Source organism: Eschrichtius robustus, chromosome 8 (assembly GCF_028021215.1).
Source record: "Eschrichtius robustus isolate mEscRob2 chromosome 8, mEscRob2.pri, whole genome shotgun sequence".
Taxonomy (NCBI): Eukaryota; Metazoa; Chordata; class Mammalia; order Artiodactyla; family Eschrichtiidae; genus Eschrichtius; species Eschrichtius robustus.
Window position 1 is genome coordinate 67,778,026 of NC_090831.1, and position 20,590 is coordinate 67,798,615.

The 20,590-nt window shown below is 42.2% G+C and overlaps 1 protein-coding gene across 12 annotated transcripts in view; it reads left to right on the top strand.

Annotated features, from left to right (window-relative positions):
• ICA1 (islet cell autoantigen 1) overlaps positions 1-20,590 on the top strand; it is a 141,481-nt gene that overhangs the window by 110,520 nt on the left and 10,371 nt on the right. For 10 of the 12 annotated variants that reach the window (XM_068550595.1, XM_068550598.1, XM_068550594.1 and 7 more), the window contains 5 exons: positions 2,966-3,063; positions 5,113-5,165; positions 7,842-7,904; positions 8,011-8,043; positions 18,109-18,378. In XM_068550595.1, coding sequence (XP_068406696.1) covers positions 2,966-3,063; positions 5,113-5,165; positions 7,842-7,904; positions 8,011-8,043; positions 18,109-18,378 — 517 coding nt within the window. The remainder of the gene's footprint in view (positions 1-2,965; positions 3,064-5,112; positions 5,166-7,841; positions 7,905-8,010; positions 8,044-18,108; positions 18,379-20,590) is intronic. The other 2 variants (XM_068550600.1, XM_068550602.1) reach the window with 2 other exon arrangements.

A 20,590-nucleotide genomic window follows, 5' to 3' on the forward strand; every position in this document is an offset into this window, starting at 1 on the left:
CCCTGCCAGTGCTGATTGATACAAAGGAAAAGCAGAGAGAAGATAACTGAGCAAACCAGGAGGCCTGAGCAAAGCGTCACAGAATCTAAAAGCAAGACTTGAAGCCATCGGAGCCTTTTCTGGCAATTCTCCTGGCTTCACTTTGACCAGGGTTGGACCACTCTTTAGAGAATAAAACTGCTGGAAGTGGGGTGTGTGTGTGTGTGTGTGTGCGTGCGTGTGTGCGTGCGCGCATGTGTGTGTGGGTGAATACAGTGCCGTGATTGGCAGCTCAATTGAAAAGAGTAAGTCCTTGACATCTGTTGAACTCCTCCTTGTGGTTGCACGTTTCCAAAATGCGCGCGCACACACACACACACACACACACACACACTTATATATATATATATAAAGAACACCAAGACTATGGTCCATATTCCAATTGCTTCATTTGTTCCAATGCTGTCCTTCATAGCATTTCCCCCTCCAGCCAAGGATCACAGAGTCCGTTTAGTTGTCATGCAGTAGAGAGACAGAAAGAGCAAAAGAGTATAAGGAAACTAATGGGGGCAAAATGTTAAATATTGAGGAATGTGGGTAAAGGAACATTCTCCCTGTGTGACCCCTGTTGACCTCTTTATCCCAGTCTCATGAGACTTGTCCTGTTACCCACTACGCTACAGCCGAAACAAGCCAAGCTGTTCCCACCGCTAGGCCTTTGAACCTGGGGCCCGTGTTTCTCCTGAGCTGCATGTGGATGGCTCCTTCCTGCCATTTAGCTCTTAGTTGAAATATCACCTCTAAGAGAGGACATTCCTGCTACCTGCTACCTATGACCCAGTCACTTTCTATCCCCCTATATCAGTTCTCTGCCTGGATCCATCACTAGCTGATAATTTTGTCTGTCTTGTGCACCATGTATCCCCAGCACCCAAAACAGCCCCTGGCCTTGGTATGTGCTCAAACACTATTCGCTGACTGAGTGTACTAATCTAAATGTCCAGAAATAAGGAATCATTAAAAACGATGGCAATACCTTATGGATGTGGTTTAAGCAAGAAAATGCTTCAGAATCCTAATCAGAGGACATATATTCAAAGAGAACATTTAGCCCTACCTTAGAATATTGGCAAATGAGTACACATTTATATTTTTTAATTCAATATTAAATGTTTAAGATATATCAAATCTTTTTTATATTCTGCACTCAAATTGTTTTGATTATGAAATATCTACATAAATTAAATTGGTTAAGAGGGCATCTATGCTCTATAAAAATATCTACTATACAAACAAGGATTCCAATTGTATAAGTCGTATGAGTATGAAAAAAAACAGAAAGGAAATATTATAAAAATAATAACTATGGAAATGGAATTATGAGTAATTTTTCCTTTTTTACTTCCCAAACATTCAACATGTGGTTTTATTACTTTTCTAATTTAAAAAATATTTTTAAGAGGCAAAACATAATACAGGATATGTATAATGAAATACTAATAGAACTGTAAGTGCAGTTTGGAGATGGAAGGACGTTCTTAATTTGGCATGCTCAGTGAATGACGCTTTATGGAAAATGGTAGTAACTGGTCTGGACTTTGCAGAGACTGATAGGACTTTGAGGCTAGACAGATAAGTAGAGAGAGCTTTTTAGGTTAAAGCAGCAGAATGAGCAAAGATAGGAAGCGAGCAACTAGCACACAGGAGACCATGAGGAGAGAAGCCTAATTGAACGGAAGGACATGTGAGGTTAGTGGGAAAGCACCTGGAAGAGTAGGATAGGGTCACATTTTAGAAGATCTTTTAAATTGGTCAGAGAAGTTTAGACTAGAAATGGAAGGAAATAAGAAACTACAGTGGGTTCTTGAGGAAAAGGGTAACGTGATGTCCTAGGTGTTATAGGAAAATTATTCTAGCAGGAGGAGTGACACCAGTGTCCATCTGGTGTCCATGGCAGACACCAAAACCAATCACAGCTCCACTCCGCCAAGACTCAGCCTTCAGACCATCTTCACCCAGCCCTCCGGTCAGCCATCAATAATCAGTCCGAGTTGGCATATGAAACGTTATTGCCTCCTCTGTGTGTGTGTCATACTAGAAAAGTGAAGGATGGGAAGGAGGGAGACGGGAACAGAGAGGTGAAGACCCAAAGGATGAGGACTTGGATTTTAATAGTTCTGAGAATATAAGCAGGATAAGTATCTTGAGATATTTCTTTTTTGTTTGTATTATAATTAGGCCAGAAATAGAGATCTTTTTGTATAACTCATTATTCAGTTGTTACAAGAATGTTTTGCTTTTTCAGGCTTTGTCACTGGTGTACAGTCCCTTGGCACTTGCTTTTTAAAAAACAAAAACAAAAACCTTTCCTTAAATATTTAATAAACTTTAAGAACAGTCACTCAAAGAAATTATGTGCCAAAAAAAGACTCTCACCCGTTTTTAACCTACAAAGATTTGGATGCACCTGTTCTGTCCACTCGTGGGAGTTAACTTGTCAGAATATGTTAAGCCACTATTTTGGGTTTGAAAAAAAAAGGGTTTGTTTCCTCTTGTTTTTTAAAAATAAGCTGTTTTAGATTGCAAAATAGCAAACAAAATTAAAAATAAAATTGTCTCATCTTTGGGGGAGAGAAAGCTTCTACTCTGTCAGTGTGTTGTGTGGGCTGCAAGCAGAACAGAATGTTTATCTTAGCTGCATGTTAAAGATGGAACATAAAGTTAGCAATAGCCAAAAGGCCTTCTTTTGAATAACTTATCACAAAAGGGAAAACATAAATCTAGTGGCAAAACAACTCTCCTCTATAAGCTAGTATTTCTTGGATAGGTCTGAGAACATCCAAAATTTCATTTCTGTCAACTTGTTTGGTTCAAGGTTACCTCCCCAAACCTCTAATTCAGGGTTTGATTACTGGGACCAGTGGCAGTTGAGTTTTTAATTGATCTTTCATTTTCTTTTGTTTTCTTTCCTATTATCCTGATCAAGAGCTTACAAGACCCTATGAAAAAGCTGGTTGAGAAAGAAGAAAGGAAGAGGATCGCCCAGCAGGAAAGTGCAGAGGCCTCAGTGGAGGAGCCAAGTCAGTAAGTCACGGCTCCTTCTCTTGGCAAACCTTTCCTCCCACAGGTAAGGCCACCGCCATCCTCGCTGACCGAGTCTGCTGGGGTTTCTGACACAGGGTGATTGCTTTACTTCCTCACTTCTCTGAGTAGATGTACTAAAATTGAGGCCAAACTCCTCCCCTCACATATTCCTGCTAGGCCGGGACTCACTTATCCCAAGAAGAGACCCCTTTCTGGGGTCTTAGGAAGGGCAACTTGCGAGGAGTTGACTGGGGCAAGAGAGGGCAAAGGTCCCCAGTGCTCCCTGGCCTCAGCCCCAGCTTCCTGCTCTCTGGGATTTCTGCACCCCATCTATTCCTTTTGTCACCATCAGTTACAAGATCCTGTCCTAGATAGGAAGTCCCCGGCTTTACTCTCATAGAAGGAAATAACTTATTAGCTTACCTCACAACACATGTAGTACTCAGGTGTCATGATACACAAGTGTTGGGTCTTGACATTTTGTTTCTACACGCAGACTTTCTGTTTTCTCCTCTGTGAAGCGGAGAGCAGCTTTGAGCGCAGGAAGTGACTCTCCATCGTCATTTCTTGCCTCTTTACAGAGAAGGCTCCTCCAGTCATTTTTAAACACTGAGATGAACTTTTCAACGTATATGCTTCATGATTCCTCATCTCATACAGCAAGGAGGAGGTTTACATGTGAACCTATGTCTTTTTCTGTTGAGATGTCATAGCCCGTGGGAATGGGGTTAATCTCGAGCTGGCTAACCTAGGAAAGCAAAGTAGATTACCTTACCTCCATTTGCTCTTCCTTTTCCACACAAAAAAGTTTAGATGACAATCTTGTGCTAAAACAGGTTTACATTTTTACTGTGTTTCTAAATCAGGTTTTAAGTATATCTTTTTTGTCTGACGGAAGTATTTACCACCAAGAGTAGCCTTGTTTAATTTTAAAGCAAATACTAGAAAATTTCTTTAGTGCAGAACAAAGACAGTTTTTCACTGTAGGAACAGCTATAGAACGTGCTCTGAATCTAGTACAATTGACTATTTTAGGGGGAAGCAATTTAACCTGTTCCTGGTAGTAATGGTGATGCTAGCTACCATTTAATGAGCACCTACTGTGTATGAAACACAATGCCAGGTGCTTTATCATGTTGTCTCAACTCATTCTCATGATGACCCTCCATGTAATTAATGTAGGCATTTCCCTGTTGTGTTAATGATGGAAGTGGGGCTCAGAGAGGTTAAGGGACTGCCCGTGGCCCCTAGTATAGTAAGAGGCAGAGCCTGGAGTGAGTTCTGGTGCCTTCTTTTCGCCATATATGTTACTGCAATCAAAATAAAGCATTAACTTTTACTTAGAGAGGAACCACCGAAGATTAGTTGTGGGTGGTTAGTTTTAATTAATTTCATATTTCTTCATTATTTTTAGTACTTCCTTTTTTAAAGCTCAAAAAGTATAACCTAGTAATGAGTTTAAATGACAATGAAATTTAATAAGAATTTTGTTCAGAAATGGCAGGTAAGGTGAACCACTTTGCTAGGAGGGGGATTCAGAGGCACCAGCTGAATCTCAGGGTGGTGATGTATCTGCGCCATGATCTTACCCATGAATAATGAGAGTTCAGTAGGCGACAGTCTTGTGGATTTGAGAATGATCCTGCTTTCAGCCTTATATAATTTAGCTAACCTCCTGAGGTATCCTCTCCTGTAACACCAGGAATCAGAATAAACACCTGCTTATCCATCAGTTTGTTAACTATGTTTTTAAAGTGATAACTGTAAGTATCTATCTTTGTTATACATAACTGCCCACCTAGATATTTACAGAATATGTGCCTTGGCATGAAACTAAATTCAGATGTTAAGATACTACTAACCAGTTTTAGTACAGGGACAGACGAAAACCAGCACATTTATTTCTTCTTCCAAAAATGTATAGCATGTAAATGACTGTATGTTCATATTGTGTGTGTATGTACAGTAATATTGTACAGAAAATCTGGCTCTATCATAAGTATAACATTTTCAGAACAACATTACTAAACTTTGTTTTTTAATTTTAAGGTTAATTTCATTAGAGGATGAAAACCAGCACAAGGAATCCTCTAGTTTTAAGAGTAAGTTCCGATTTTTATTGAGAACTGCTTCTGAAATACTGCTGCACAACAGCCAGCTCATTTTCTTTTTTGGTAAACTTCTTCTAGACCTTTTTTTCCAATTGAGAAAATTCTATATTAATTTGCTTCCTATCATTTAAGTTTTAAATTTTCAAATATCAGTGCTGTTGACCCTATAGCGTTATTGAGAGAGGCTGTATATTTTGAACTAGAAAACAGCATCATTAGTCATTTCAGCAGCAGCCTGTCAGGGCAGCGTCACAATTGAGACTATTTCTTTTACAACAGGTGATAACATTTCTGCTGTTACCATTACGAGTTGTAACTGCCATTTGGGCTGTAGAGATGGTTGTAAAGAGATTACATGATGACATCAGGGGAGTTCGATTTTGGCTGTGTCATGGGGTGTGTATTGGTCATGGTTGGGAACAGATGGGAGAGCTCAGACACTGCTCTTCCAGGTGGTTCCTGGGCCTGCTCAGTACTGAGTGACACCAGATCCCTCTGGCGTACTGACCCTCGTGTGGTCGGAAGAGGGATCAGAGCACTGGGGGATCAGACAGTGTGCTGTGAAGGGCTTGTCAGCTATTCCCGCCTTCTGCTATTACAGCCCATTCGTTCACTGGTGGTTCTCGCATGAGGAGCACGGGGTAGGGTAAAGTGTGACAGAACTGAGGGTGGAAAGCTGAGCCTTTCATTGGGACTCAAATTCTTGGAGATGCAGGGGAAAGTTTTATAGGTGATAGGAAGAGAACTAAAATAACCCCAACCGCCTGTTCAGCCTGGCCCTCTCGGAACGTATCTGCCTCTGCCCTTTGCTGGGGCAGCCTTTCCAGGAGACAGGAGTTGGCAGATTACACCCTGGAACTCTCCCTCTCTTCCATCTTTTCCCTTCACACTCTGTCTTCCTTCCATCTTCCTTCCTACTTTTCCAACCACATCACCTACTTTATTCTTCTCCCATTTACTGCTTCCTTTGCTTTTCCCCCATCTGTCTTTCAACAGGGAAAAAGAAAAAAACTGTCACCTTTTTGCCTCTACAGCTTGGCTTCCTGTCATCCCTTCATGCTTGTATGCCTTCACTTACTCATGTACTTGCTCATTCTTGTTCATTTGTTCAGCGGATGTTAATTGAGAGCCACCTCTGTGGCGGGCACAGCACAGGGCTCTGGACCCATGGTGGTAGACCCTTCCAAGATGGGGCTTACAGTCAAAAGGGGAAGCAGGTGGTAACCTAACAATTACACAAGTAACTGGGCAACTCCACCTTGGCTGAGGGCTGCAAGGGTGATGGGCCTGTGTGTTAGGGTGACTTCACCTGTCTGAGGGCATTGGGGAACTGGCTAAGTCAAGGCTACTGCAAGACCTATCAAAGCAAAAGAAACATCCTGGGCAAAGACTATGAGCCAGGGAGGACCAGGAGAAGGTCAGAGGAACAATGTCCGAGAGGTTGACGGAGGGAGTAAGTGGTAGAAGAAGCCAGAGAGGCAGGCTGGCCATGTAAGAGTCTCTGACTGTATTGATCCACACCCTCCAGCCTCAGGATCATGCAGGGCCGACAGCACGAATCCTGTGGGAATCGAAGTAATTGAATAGAAAAATTTTAGTTTTGTGGGAAAAATGTAAACTCCAGTTGATTCTGTTCAAATTATCAATATAAATCATATATTTATACAACATGCGACAATACAGGGGGATCAAATTTTCTCTTTGTGCCGTATGTTCACTTGCTTGTGGTAGCTGCATAATATTTTGAGATCGTAAGTGTTGATTTCCTTATTTTATATATACACAGAGTGGAATCCATTATAATGAAGTGCCATCTGTCTTTTATTCTGGGACCTGTAGAAAGTCTAATGTACATATGAGCTGAGTTTTAAGGCTGTTATATTGTGCGTACACACACACACGCACATGCGCACACACACACACACACACACACACACTTTATCAGGCAGAAGGTACAAAGAGTTCCCATTATATGCCCTGCCCCCACACATGCATAGCCACCCCCACTAGCAACATCCCCCACCAGGGTAAACAATCAATGAACCAACACTGACATATCATTATCACTCAAATTCCATAGTTTCCATTAGATGTTGTACAGTCTGTAGGTTTTCACAAATGTTTAATGCCATGTATCTACCACATGCAGAGTAGTTTCACTGTCCTAAAAATCCCCCGTTGCTTCACCTATTCACCTTTCCCTCCCCCAAACTCCTAGCAACCACTGATCTTTTTATTGTCTCCATAGTTTTGCTTTTTCCAGAATGTCATATAGTTGGAATCACGCTGAATGTAGCCTTTACAGGTTGGCTTCTTTCACCCGTAATCTGCCCTTTTATTTTAGCCAGGCCCACGTGGCTGAGGTTCCTTAGCGCACCGTCAGTCGATCTTCCAGTACTTAAGTCACACATTTGTCCGTAGAAGGAGAATTGTTGATCAGTGTCATATAGTTTTTTACCAAACAAAATAAGGATTCAGGGCTGTTAACTCAGCATTCATTGAGAGCAGCAGCTTGAGTAAAATACCATCTGAGGACCCCTGCTTCTGCGTGAGTGAGTTTGTGGATACCATTTCTTCCTGAAGCCATGTATTTACCTTAGCGTTAGTATATGAACACACACACCTTTCTGAATTGGTGATAACCAAATGCATGTGTTATATTTACAGCTGAAGATGGAAAAAGTGTTTTATCTGCCTTAGACAAAAGCTCTATACGTAATGCATGCTCAGGTAATCTAGATTAAGAAAAACAACTCAATTTTAGTAATTTGACTCAAACTCCTTACAAAATGAAAATGACTCAATTTTCTTTTCTTCTCCTCTAATGAACCTATAGATGAACTATTAGACATGAAACTCGAGGAAGGTGGTAAGATTTATGCATTTCTTTGGGGTTATAATTTGTTTAATATTTTAAATACTGTTGTTACATGCAGGAAAATGTAATTTTTATCTTTTGAATAGCTTTGCATTCCCAAGCAATTGTTTTTAGGTGACTGTCATTTGTCTTTATAAGTGACTTCAAATATGCTCACGCACAAATAGTATGTGTAGATCTGTCATCTTTAGTGTAATTACATAATGTTCAAACTACTAAAGCTAAAAGCTATTATGTCAGAGGTTGAACGCTGGAGTAGAAAAAAACCATGGCTTTCAGAATCAGACAGACCTGAATTTAAATATGGTTCTCCTATAAATGATCTCTGTGGCCTTAAGTAACTTGCTTCATACTTAAACTCTTTTAGCCTCAGTTGTTCTCATTTGTAAATTGGAGCCAGTAGCAACAGTCTTGCTGGGTTATTGCCAGGATTGGAGATCAAGTATGCAAAGGGTCTTTCATTGTCTCTGACACAGGGACACTCTCCAAACGGTAAGCAGAGATGGTAGGACTAGAAATGTTGCCCTGCTGGGACTTCCCTGGCAGTCCAGTGGTTAAGACTCTGCGCTTCCACTACAGGGGTCGCGGGTTTGATCCCTGGTTGGGGAACTAAGATCCCACGTGCTGTGCATAGTGTGGCCAAAAATAGATAAATTTTTTAAAATAAATAAATAGATTATAAATTATGAATTTAGGCAATTTTCAAAAAAAGAAAAATCTAATTAAAAAAAAAAAGGAAGAAAGAAATGTTGCCCTGCTGATGTACTGTGCTTATCTTCATTGAACCTTAGTTAAATGCACAGGGAAAGCTTGCCTGGCCAGGCCCCACACCCAAGTTCACCAGACCTAAAATCATTTACTAAATAGCCCCCAACAAGAGATTCCAGAACTATGGATTTGGATGAGACATGCCTAGTCTTAAGCGATCCCAAGAAATTGAGTGTGTTCAGCTTGGTCATAGCCTTTGCTTTCCATCCTACCCCTGAGATTCTCAGCCAAATTCTAGAGCATCCCTTGCCCTGGGCGGCTGGCATACCGTCTGCCCTGGTCTTACAGGTTTCTTACAGGACTAGAAGTGGGCCAAGATCATCCTGCCGGCCCCAGTTACCTAGGGGTGATGATTTTCTCTACTCAGTCTTTGCTTGATTTGGATTTAATTCCCAGAGTGTGAGAGGAGAAAGTCTGGAAAACAGAGGACATTGGTTAAAGTTTTTTCAAAATTGGAAAGGCATCACAACTCTAGCACTAAGTTTCCAAGGCTTTAAAAAAGTTTCCAAGGCTAAGGCATATAAACTTGAGGGCAGAAACCCACTTTCCTTATTAATTTTTCATTCCAGGCAACACACTGTGCAGTATTTCATGAATGTCCACGCGTATTTATCAGAATGTCTACGTATTTGTAAATACTGAAATCACACCAGGTTATGAAAGTAAAAAAGCAAATAATTAATGCAGATTGCCATTACATGGCCTATATTTTCATAAAAATGTTTCTCCCTTGGCTTAAGGATAGAATATTTTGATGAAATAATAGTGCTTTTAAACAAATTATTTTTTGGAGGGGAAAATATTTCAGTCTTACAAAGGTGAGATAAGGATAATAATATAACAAGTAATAGGTACCCACCACCTAGTTTTAGCAAGTCTTAACATTTAACAAATTATTTATAATTATACATAAGCTTCAATTTATTTTGATAGGAATATGATTTATCCTATTCCCAACCTCTTGTTTATATAGTTTGCTCTTTGCTTTTATTATCTCCTATTTAATTTCATTATTTTAATAAACATAATTTTTGAGTAGGTGGTATATTCACATTGGTGCAAAAATCAAAATGATAAAAATGTATACAGTAAAAAAAACAAAAGCAAACCTCTCACTCCCATTGCTGCTGCCCACTCTCCTCTCTATTCCAACACTCCCATCCCCTAGTGCATCCTCCAGTGTTTCTTTACACAGACACAAGCACATTTGAGTCTATAGTCTCGTGTTTCCCTGCTTCTTCCAAAAAAAGTTTCTTGGTTTTGGATTTTGACTTTTTAAACTTGGTCATAGTGGTACAACACTAACCCAGTAGCCACGCCTTTCTTCACAGAATTAAGTCAGAAATGCTAACTGCCCAAGATACAGGCTTACTTTCATGAGCTTCTTCTAACGCATATGCCAAGATATGTTGGAATAAGATTGATATCTTTCTACTTATTTAAAACAACTTCCACACCTCATTGGTTTATAGTTACAATCTTTGTTTCGTAGAATTGTGGCTCATATACCTTTTTTTTTTTTTTTGAGCACTCAATTTAATTTTGAAGATAAAGAGATGAATGTGCTCTTCCTCAAAATGTGTACTCGTTCTCAGGCAGAAAAATTGATTTACAAATTTGCTTGGTTAAATGCAGTGTCACATAATTTCTCCTTTCCCTTTATCTCTGCCAACCCACAAAGTCCCCCTTGAGTCACCAGGCGTGCTTTCCCTCTATCTGCCTCTTCTGCGTCCGCAGCCCCAGGCGTAGCATCAGCTTAAAAATTAACATGGCCACGAGTATGAAAATATTCTCTCAGTGTACAGAGAACTCGCGGTGATGGAAGAAAAGAATACTCTTAATTAGTTGACTTCCAAATGTGTGCCCTTCGGAAAACTGCCAGAAGGCCCAACTCCTGAATTAAAATACTGATTATAATATGTAAGACATTAAACAATCATGCAATAAAAGGAGCTTAATCCAGGGATGGCTGACTTTATAGGACTCGGGGAGCTGTAAGCTCTAGCACCCTGCTGCTTGGAGGCTGGTTCACTCCCAGCGGTGATTCTGTTGGACAAGTCATGGCTAAGCCCTGATACAGTGTTATCAGAGAGCAGGCCGCTTCTGTCTACAGCAAGGACACAATTCTCCAGGAGCCGTGGCCCAGAAAAATCACTCCGACTCAGTGTCATAATGAAATGTGTTTTCTCCTACTAAATAGATAATGTAATGGAAAACCAATATTTAGCCAGTTTATACAAACATTTTAAATGAAAAAGAAACTGAGTGACATTTTGAGATACTTGAAAGTGGCTCTGAAATCACCTTGTGACCACATGTGACAGCCCTTAGTCTCAGTTCACGAGTTATAACACGTAAAGTCTTGTGTTCCTCAAAGTTGGGCCAAGAGAAATAACTCTCAGATAACTGAACAGAAAGTGGTGGGATAAAGCAGAAGAGAGTTCCATGAATTCAGCTCACCTAAATCTCCTAACTCGGCCTTATCCAAAATATCCCTCTCTAGGACAGGACTAACTGGACCAATTTAAAAATGGTTTAATTGTTCTTATTACAATGAAAATGTTTGTCTTTGGCTGCTTCCTTGGTTTCTATCTCCAGACTTGCAATTCTAAATTCTGGCCAATTAGCAAATGACTGAGACACTCACTCACTAGCTCCCATATGTCTGGGTGAGAAACTTTAACCTGTAGCAGTAATATGCATTTCTGTCCCTGCACCCAGGTCCTGCCCAGTCATTCAGAACTGTCTCCTGTACTTAACTATATATATATATATATATATATAGCTAACTAGGGATCCCACTGCTTCCTCACAGCCATGTGTCAAACACTGAGCTCGTTATCTTTTCTCATAAACTTTCCCTTATCCCTGTCTCCCTCAGTCTCCTAGGGAGAAAACTGCTGGCTTGGTTCCTTTCATGAGATAATGGTGTACTTTAAAACCAAATACTGTTCTTATTTGATCACCTTATCGTCTGTAGTGTTCTATGTAGCTTTACCCCTGCTCCAGGTATCAAGTTTTCCAGTAACATTGCTTGCGTGTTAAGCTCTAATGCTACAATGGAGGTGCGAGCTCATCAAAAAGTTTTTTTTGAGTGCCTACTCAGGGTCTAGCATTGTTGGGGTTTTTTTCTCTGATGGGGGAGGGGTTTTTTGTTTTGTTTTTTGTTTGGGGTGTGTGTGTGTCTGTGTGTGTGTGTGTCCCAGAGAGTGGGCGGGGTGGGTTTTCCTCCATCTGCTATTACTATCCATGTCTTTTTTCACCAGAAGGGAGTTTTTAGAAGCAGTATTCTTCAATTCCAAACAAGTACAATTTGTTACCAGAGCCTTTTATAATGAAGACTATTTTTCTTGTTAGACAGCTTCGTAGGGTGGTTTCCTACCCAAGTGTGAGGATAGTGTTGGTGTTTGGGGTTTTTCATGTGTGTTTCAAGCGTGTGGCCTTTACAATTAGTCATAATGTTGAGAGTGGGGACCAGGGAGCAAACCAGAGTGTCTTCCTGTTTCACACACAGATGAAGGGAACTTCTGTGACATTTATCTACTTGTTTTCCTGTGTTCTCATTTTGGGTCTGTGTAGTTATGTTTCCATCTTCTGTGTTCCTAATTTCTGCTGAGGTCATGAAACTCTGTATGATTTCAAAAATATCACCCGAGTGGGCTGTCACCTGGTCCCTACCTTAGCTTTCTGTCACCCACACTCAGTCTGAACTTGAGAGCTTCCTCTGAAGGTCAGTTTTCACTCATTGAAAACTCACTGGGTCAGAATCACTGTTCCTAGGGAATGTTTTCCCAGAGGCATAGGGTTTTTATTTTTGAATCCTTGGGCAGGGCAGGGCAGGGTAAACGTGCTGAGTGGGGCTCTCATCTCGACCATTCTGCCATGGTGCCTGCAGCTGTGAGCTTTGCCTAGCTACCAGTGGAGCCATATGACCTTAGAAACCCTACAAACTTTACAAAACTTAAATATTTGTTTATATATGAGACCCTTAATAGGCTCTGAAGCGAAAGCAGTGTGGTGCACTGAAAAAACAACTTGACCTGTGAGCCAGGGGTCTCTAGCCAGATAATTTATAACTAATAAATTATATGACCTTGAGGTCATCTAGCCTGGGTGTATTTTTCCTCATCTGTAAAATGAGTTAGAGGAGATGATTTATACAATCTCTTTCAGTTGAGTATGACTCTTCTCTTTGGGCATCTCATTGGTAGAAAACAGCAGGTTGCCAGACAGGAAGGCAGGAAAGCATGTTTGAGGAATGGCAGGCAGAGGAGTTTTGCTGAATCGTAGGCTTCCCTGAAGGCAGTGTTGGCGAGCTGCTGAAAGGGCTGCCTTAAAGCTTGACTGTAGTGGGCCTGAACCCACCATAAGGAGTGTTACTTCACTCAGGAGTCAGAGGGGGCCACTGAAGGTTTTTGAGGAAGGGAGTAATAACCTCACAGCTGAATTAAGCAAAGGTATACAGCAGGAGGGTGCCTTTTATGGAGCTCCAGCAGGCTCGCCAATGGGCAAACCCCTAAGGGCCCCCAGGTAGGAATTTGTCATCCAGGTTCAAGAAAGAAGTTGGAGTTGGAGATGGAGATTTGAGGACGTTCCCAAGCAACACTGGAACCATGAGAACAAATGAGATCTTCTATGTAGAGAATGTAGGGAAGAGAGAGATGATGGCTTAGGAGGAAACCTTAAGGGCAACCAGAATAGGAAGAGGCAGCAGGGAAAGTATTGTCAAGGAGATAGGAGGACATCCAAGAGAGCCACTTGATGGGGACTCACAGGAGATGACAGCATTTCCAGAGTGGGCATTAGTGCAAAGTGCTACAGAGGTCAAAGCCTGAGCAAAGGGGCTTGGAATCTGCCATGAGGATCTCTCTGTTAACCTTCAAGAGGGCCACTTCAGTGTAGGTGGGGGCAGGAACTTGATTACAGACAGCCCCAAAAAGAGTGGTGACAAAGTAGAGTGTGTGGCTGTAGAAGAAAGAAGAAACTAGGACAGTAAGTTGACAGGGGGTGTGTGGGGAGAGACAGCAATATCAAGTGAAGATTGACATTGTTGGCTGTGCACACACCTGAGGTCAGAGAGAGGAAGCCTTGGAGAATGAACGATTACAGATGCTGATGTTGGAATAATACTAGGAGCAGAGCAGGCTCCCACAAGCATGGGGAGAGCATAGGGAGGGCTAATCTTGCAAAGGATGAGGGAGTGCATGAAGGGTCGTAGAGCTGGAGGCCAAGCAGTGAGAATTTGAGTATGTCACGTGTGTTGCTCTTTTTTTTTTTTTTTGTAGTAATATCTGCGGTTGGGTTACTGATAGGAAAGTAAACATGGAGACTTGAGAGCCAGCAAGGGCATGAAGGGGGCTGGGAGGAGTATCTGTGGATTTGGCCCCTGCAATCTCTTTGTTCATTCTTTAAGACAAAGGCAGGGTGGGGCTCCGTAACCCAGGAGCAACGCTTGCTCATCTACATGGTGGAGGCTGTGACTCCGGTTGTAACTCTCACCAGGCTTCTCTCAAAGAGCTTATCGTATCTCTGTGTGTCCTCATTTTCTCACAGTTGAGTTGAATTATTTCCAAAGAAAATGATAGCATGATTCTTAAGAGCCAACTGACTAGTGTTATTTTTCAAGTCTTGACTTGTCTGGTTATAGACCTAAACCTGTCCTTTTCTACTTGTAATTTTCTTACAAGTTATGTACAGTAATTTCAAGCATCTTAATTATCCGGGCAATAATTAGGAGGTTTCCCTGTTTTCAGGTTCAAGTCATTGTCAGTTTCATTGCTTTCAGCTAACAAGTTTTCTTAAAAGAGAAAATATCCACAGTGCAGCCTGCTTTAACTGTTAAATAACCAGGACACTAAGTAATAGGCCACATTCAATGGTAGACCTTAGACTAAATCTCAATTCAGAACTAGCTCTGGACAGTATCATCCTCCCCGTGGGTCCTTTTCTTATTTCAGTCACTAAATTTGAGTTGGATAGGATAGATTATTAGTTGGGAATCGTTCGGTTGGAAGTAATAGAAATCCTTCTCTAAATAGTTTAGCTTTAAAATTAAAAGAAAATAAAAGAATGTATGGCTATTGGTCCATGTAACTTAGGTGGATTGACTTTAAGCAAGGCTGTATCCAGGGGCTTAAACAGGGTTGTCAGGATTCTGTTTCTAACTCTTCCCTCCCTGGTTGGCTCTGTCATCACTGGGAGCCTCAACTCTGCATCTTTAGAACTTAGAATCCCAAAGAAGAGAGCCCTTCTTCCTTCCAGCTTCCATATTCCAAACTCAGGGAAGCCTCTGGCATATGCCCATCCCTGAGCCAGTCACCATGCCCTGAGAAATGAAAGACTCTGGCCAGCCTAGGTCACACATCCACCTGGGATGAGGTGGTGAGGCATCTTAAGTGGTATCTCACCAGGATCAGAGGAGAAGGTGTCTCCCCGAAGGGAAACTAAAGAGGAGGAGGAAAGGGATGCTAAGTTAACAAAACCCAAAGAGGTCTACTCTAAATGCCATTGCACAAAACCGAAACAGTAAACGCAAAGAGCTCTTCCAGTCTGTGGTTATTTCTGAAAGGCTCTCAAGGTTTATTATCTGTAGTTGCTAATGTTGGTTGTGATTTTCCCTGTACTGACATCTAGATGAAAGCAACGAAGGCTCCCCCAGGGTTTGACTCAGTGGAGAGCTGTAAAGTGACTTTGGGAGGAATGCACATAATTTTCAGTGTTCGTTTAAAGTCATCTGTTTCTCTAGGGTCTGTACATCGACTTGAATTGGTTCCAATAAAAGGAGTTTGGTTCAGCAATCCTCTGGTTTCAGTCAGGCTAGAAAGTAAACCATGAGAAAAGATTTGGGCACTCAGGTCCCAACTGAAAGTAGGAAGTACAGAGATTTGTGAAGTTAATAGATGTAAATAGATGTAAAAAGGGTGATGCTGAGAGAGACTGAGGGAGAGGGAGGAAGGACACCCAAATGCATGTTGATGGACACACCCTGTCACAGCCGAGGTTCCTTCCTTTGTTCACAGCGGTGAGCTGCGTCACCTCTCCTGCCCTGCCTTCCCTACCACGCACAGGCCTAAGTGGTTCTTGCACTACTGTGTCACTACAGAACTGTCTCGGAAGCCTGTTTAGTAAAATGCCATTTTCCCAATCTTCTCACCACCACACCTACAGGCTATATCTTAGTGCAAACCTCTGCGATAACACAAACAAGAAGAATGCTTAACTTAGACAGCTGTCCAATTAAGGTGGTATTTCGCCACTATTTTTAAACCACAGTGATATGAGCATGCCTGGACCCCTCCCCTCCCTGATGGATAGCCAGTCTGAACAGCACATCCAAAATCCCCTCTATCATAGATCTTTCTATAAAGTGTTGTTGAAAATAGATCCAGTAAAGCTGACAGAGATATAAGAGCTTTATCTAATTCATGTGAAGGCTTTTTAAAAATTATCTCATATATTTGAGGGAAACCTGTTCATCTCACTTAATATGACAGTGTTAGCATTACCATCTAGCTCAGAGAAAATATAAATCATGATTGTTCCCTCTCTTCATGACTTAACAAAAATGTTTGTAGTTTCCAAGTGGCAATTAGACACCATAACAAAACCAGAGTTAAAAAAAATCATCAATTCTTGGTTTTCAAAATATGTGGAAAACGCAATGAAAGGTTATAGGATTTGTGATAGTAATGCCCCCATTCTACTTGTACTCACTATTTAGTAGTTTGTCAGTGTTCATATTGTAAGAATGAATCTCTAAAGTCTTTCTTCTGGACCGGCAATGAGGTTTCAGTTGTATTTCTTTTGATCTTCCTGATGATATTAAAGTGGGCATTATTAATAAAATTTTATAGATGAAAAAACAGAGGCCCAGAGGGGTTAAGGGTCTTGCCAAAGTCACACAGCAAGTGAAGGATGACCCAGGGGCTCCTCCTTTGGTCCAGTGCTCACTCTAACCCTCCAGGGCTGTGTCTTTAGTCTGTGAAGCTCATCCTCTAGTGGTTCCGTGTGTGATTTGCCCTGTTTTCCTGTCATTCTTTCACCACTGCCCTCAGGCAAACCAGACCCACTTTTCCTTTGCTTTATGCAGTTGGGGTGCTGCAAATGAGACAGGAAGCAAGGATGTCTTTCTTGGTCATTGTTAGAATTCCTGATACCTCTGCTCCCATCTCCCTGGGTCAGTCTGGGCATGGTGAGGCTCCCCTTCTCATCCTGGATGGCAGGGCAGGCTGCCACACGGTGCATTGGTTGTGAATTTAGGGCTTGTTTGGGAAGGTTTGGGAAGCTATACAGACAAGGAACTAAGATCTCCAATATGCCTTCAATCCTGGCTTTGTTTCATGTCTGAGAAATGTATTGGTGGTAAATGTGCTTTTATATTAAGGAGAAACCAACACTCTAGAATTTTGTGGAAACTATTTCAATGCAATTCTAATGATGCTCAGAAACTGGACTTGCTTTGAAGGAAAGAGAATGAGTGAGAACTAAACAAGGGTCCACTTGCCCAACTAGCAGCAAAGCCAATTTATTGACACCAGGTTGCAGTGAAGGAGAGTACAGCATTTATTGTAGAGCCAAGGAAGGAGGACGGGCAGCTCATGCTCAAAAGACCAGAACTCCACGATGGCTTTTAGTGAAAGGGTTTTAAAGGCAAGCTTAGGGGTGTGGCTTGCAGGGTGTCTGATCAACTCATACACAGTTCTCTGACTGGTTGATGGTAAGGTAACAAGGTGATGTTACAGGAATCTCAGTCATCAACCTTCTGGTTCCAACCCGTCTACATGCTGGTGGTCAGCATGTAGTTAACTTCCTCCACTGGGTGGGGGTTTTAGTATCTGTAAAACAACTCAAGGATATGGCTCAGGATATTATCTATAACCCTTGAGGAGAAACTAAAGGTCTTTGACTTTGTTTTATGGCTCAGCTATTATTCTTTTGTCTTGTTTGACTGTGTTCCTTTGTTTTTGTTTTACTTCTCTGATTAAATTTGCTCTCGAACTCTAGGAAGGCCTAGGAGACTAAAGCTTTTATACGAGCAAGAGGCAGGGGACATGGGGGGTGGGGCTGTCCCCAGGAAGTCCTCACAGGGTATTGCTTGGTTTCAATGGGACTAGAAATTTAATTCCAAAATTTCTTGAGAGGCTATAAGGGGATTAATTTATATTTTGATGAACTTTTTAAAAAATCTAGCCATCACCTGGTCTGTCCCATCCCAGCCCCCACTACATGTATTCCCTAGGGCCTGGGCCCTTGGTGGTGATATGTTTCGTGTTCTGTTGCTTTGATCAGCTTGCCTGGGCCCAATGGCAGGGACCCCGGAACCTGAAGGTGCTGACAAAGATGACCTGCTGCTGTTGAGTGAAATCTTCAATGCTTCCTCCCTGGAAGAGGGCGAGTTCAGCAAAGAGTGGGCTGCTGTGTTTGGAGACGGTCAGCTGAAGGAGCCAGCACCCACTGCGGCCCCAGGAGAGCCAGACCCCAAGCCCCAGACAGGCTCAGGATTCCTTCCTTCACAGCTTCTAGATCAAAATATGAAAGACTTACAGGCCTCACTGGAAGGTATGTACCACAGGGATTGAAATGGGGTTTTTTGTTGGTTCATTTTTTGTTTTTTGTTTTTTGAAACCCAATGGCCGATTTTTCCTTATCTTTTTTAAATGTTTTCTGGGTTTTATCTTATAGCCGGTGTCCTTTTTTTTTTTTTTTGGTTTTTAAATTTTCCTTTTACAGTCAGTGACTCTTTAGCTCAAATTTCAGAATCACGTTCCAGCTTTAAGATATGTATTAGGGTTTAAAATCTATTTCTTCTCATGATTTTCTCCTCCTGTTCACATTTCCTATTAATCAAAGGCTAGAGGGGTGGTTCTCAGTCTTACTGTCTTACTTTGATTTTAGACTTTTTCATGGCACACTTGAGGGATCAGATTGCCTTCACGGTTGTGGCTTGTTGACTTCGCCATCTCTTCCTGGCCATCACCCTAGCTAAGTTCTCCCACATACTCATGAGGCAACATTCTCCACGTTCCCATAGACATGGAGCTTTCTGGGTGCTTTTTACCTCTCCATCCGGCCTCACCAGTACCCTGAGTATGCCCTCAGCTCAGCTGTTCCTGTTCTGCCTGAAACACATGGCCCAACAGTCCCCGAAGCCCGACCGCAGCAGAAGTAGAGTTTTCACAGTGATCAAAAGCGGTCGGCAGCATTGGTAAGGGTTTAAGGTACTCCGAGGCTCACCAGCAGCCCACGTGCTGGTTAAGAATTGCTGATGTGGAGAGCACATTGATTTCGAGTGCAAAAACTAACACTCAGGTTGAAATTTAAATTTTTAAGTTTGAGTTTCTAAGCACACAAACCTTGAGAAGGAAACCATTTTAGTATTTCAACACTGTTTTTCCTCCTTTCATGCTTTAATTGTAAGACAGGAATCACTGTTAAGAGATTCTCAAATTGTTTTGGTTTTTCCATGAATTTAGGCTATCTCCTTAATAAACAGCGTGTTTATCTGGCACTTAAAGCTGAGAACAAGTGGCAGAGCTGGAATGATTAAGTAATTATGGGCTATTAAATTAAAAAAAAAAAACCTCAGGTCTTTGGAGATGAGATCATGGACATGGCAAGGGTTGGTAGGCAAGACCAAAAGAAAAGTCTTCGCTCTTTTTTTATGAAATACATGATTCCTTTCACCTTCCTTTTTGAGTCCTATTTTGTAGCCATCTCATTTATTCTCAGTAATGGAGTTAGAGATAGGAGGGATAACTGCAATCCAAAACTACGTCTCTGCCCCGAGTTTCACCCCTGGGTTTCACCACCTCTTTTGCTGGGACCTCAGACGAGCAAGGCTGACAAAGACTGGCTTTCACCACCACCCACCTGTGGCAGAGGCACTAACAAGGCGTGGGAGAGTCGGGAGAGGCAGGGGCCGGAGCGGGATCCACAGCTCAGAGCTGGGGGCTGCTGGAGACTCTCCAGCTGTGCTGGAGGATGAATCCCCCTGGGGCCCCCGGCTTTGGAGACACCAGGGCCCCTGCTGCTGCCCAGGAGCAGTGGTGGCAGTGCTCCTCCCTCGCTGGTGTGGCCAAGTGTCACTCTATTGTGAGCGCCCCAGGCTGACACTGAGAAGTCAGAGCCACACGCCCTCTTCCTGAGCAGGTGGAGCAAGAATATCTCAGCTCAGGCCCAGGGCGCTGTCCCCAGAACTCCGCCTGAGAGCTAGGACAAGTGTGGTGGCTGTGGGCTTTGCACTTCAGCCTTGCCCCATGTCCAGGAGAAATGCACACGACCACACTTGGGTCTAAGGAGGGAGGTGATCTGACGGCAAGAGAGATGCAAGCTCGCACTATGGAAAGAGAAAGAGGTACTTCAAAGGGAGGCCATTTATTTCTCAGGCACACAGAGTCTCAGTGGAGGTTACCGCCCCAGTAGCACTTTAGCAAGTTTCTCATTTGTCCAACAAATATTTATCGAGTCCTCTGGGTGCCAGGCACTGGTGATTCACCTGAGAACAAAACAGAGAAGGCTTCTGCCTTCCTGGAACTCACATTCTAATGGAGAGGAGATAATGAACAGTAAACATAATAAAATTACATTGTAGCTTAGAAAGTGACTAACGATATGGAGAAAAGGAAAAAGTAGAGCCAGAGGTAGTGTTGGGGGAATGACGGGGTAGATCAGGTATGGTCGAGGGTCTGCAGGAGGAGCACTGGGGTTGGAGTGAGAGAGAGAGGCACTTGGAGAGGAGACAGGTAGGGCCACATAGGGCCTCATAGCCTTT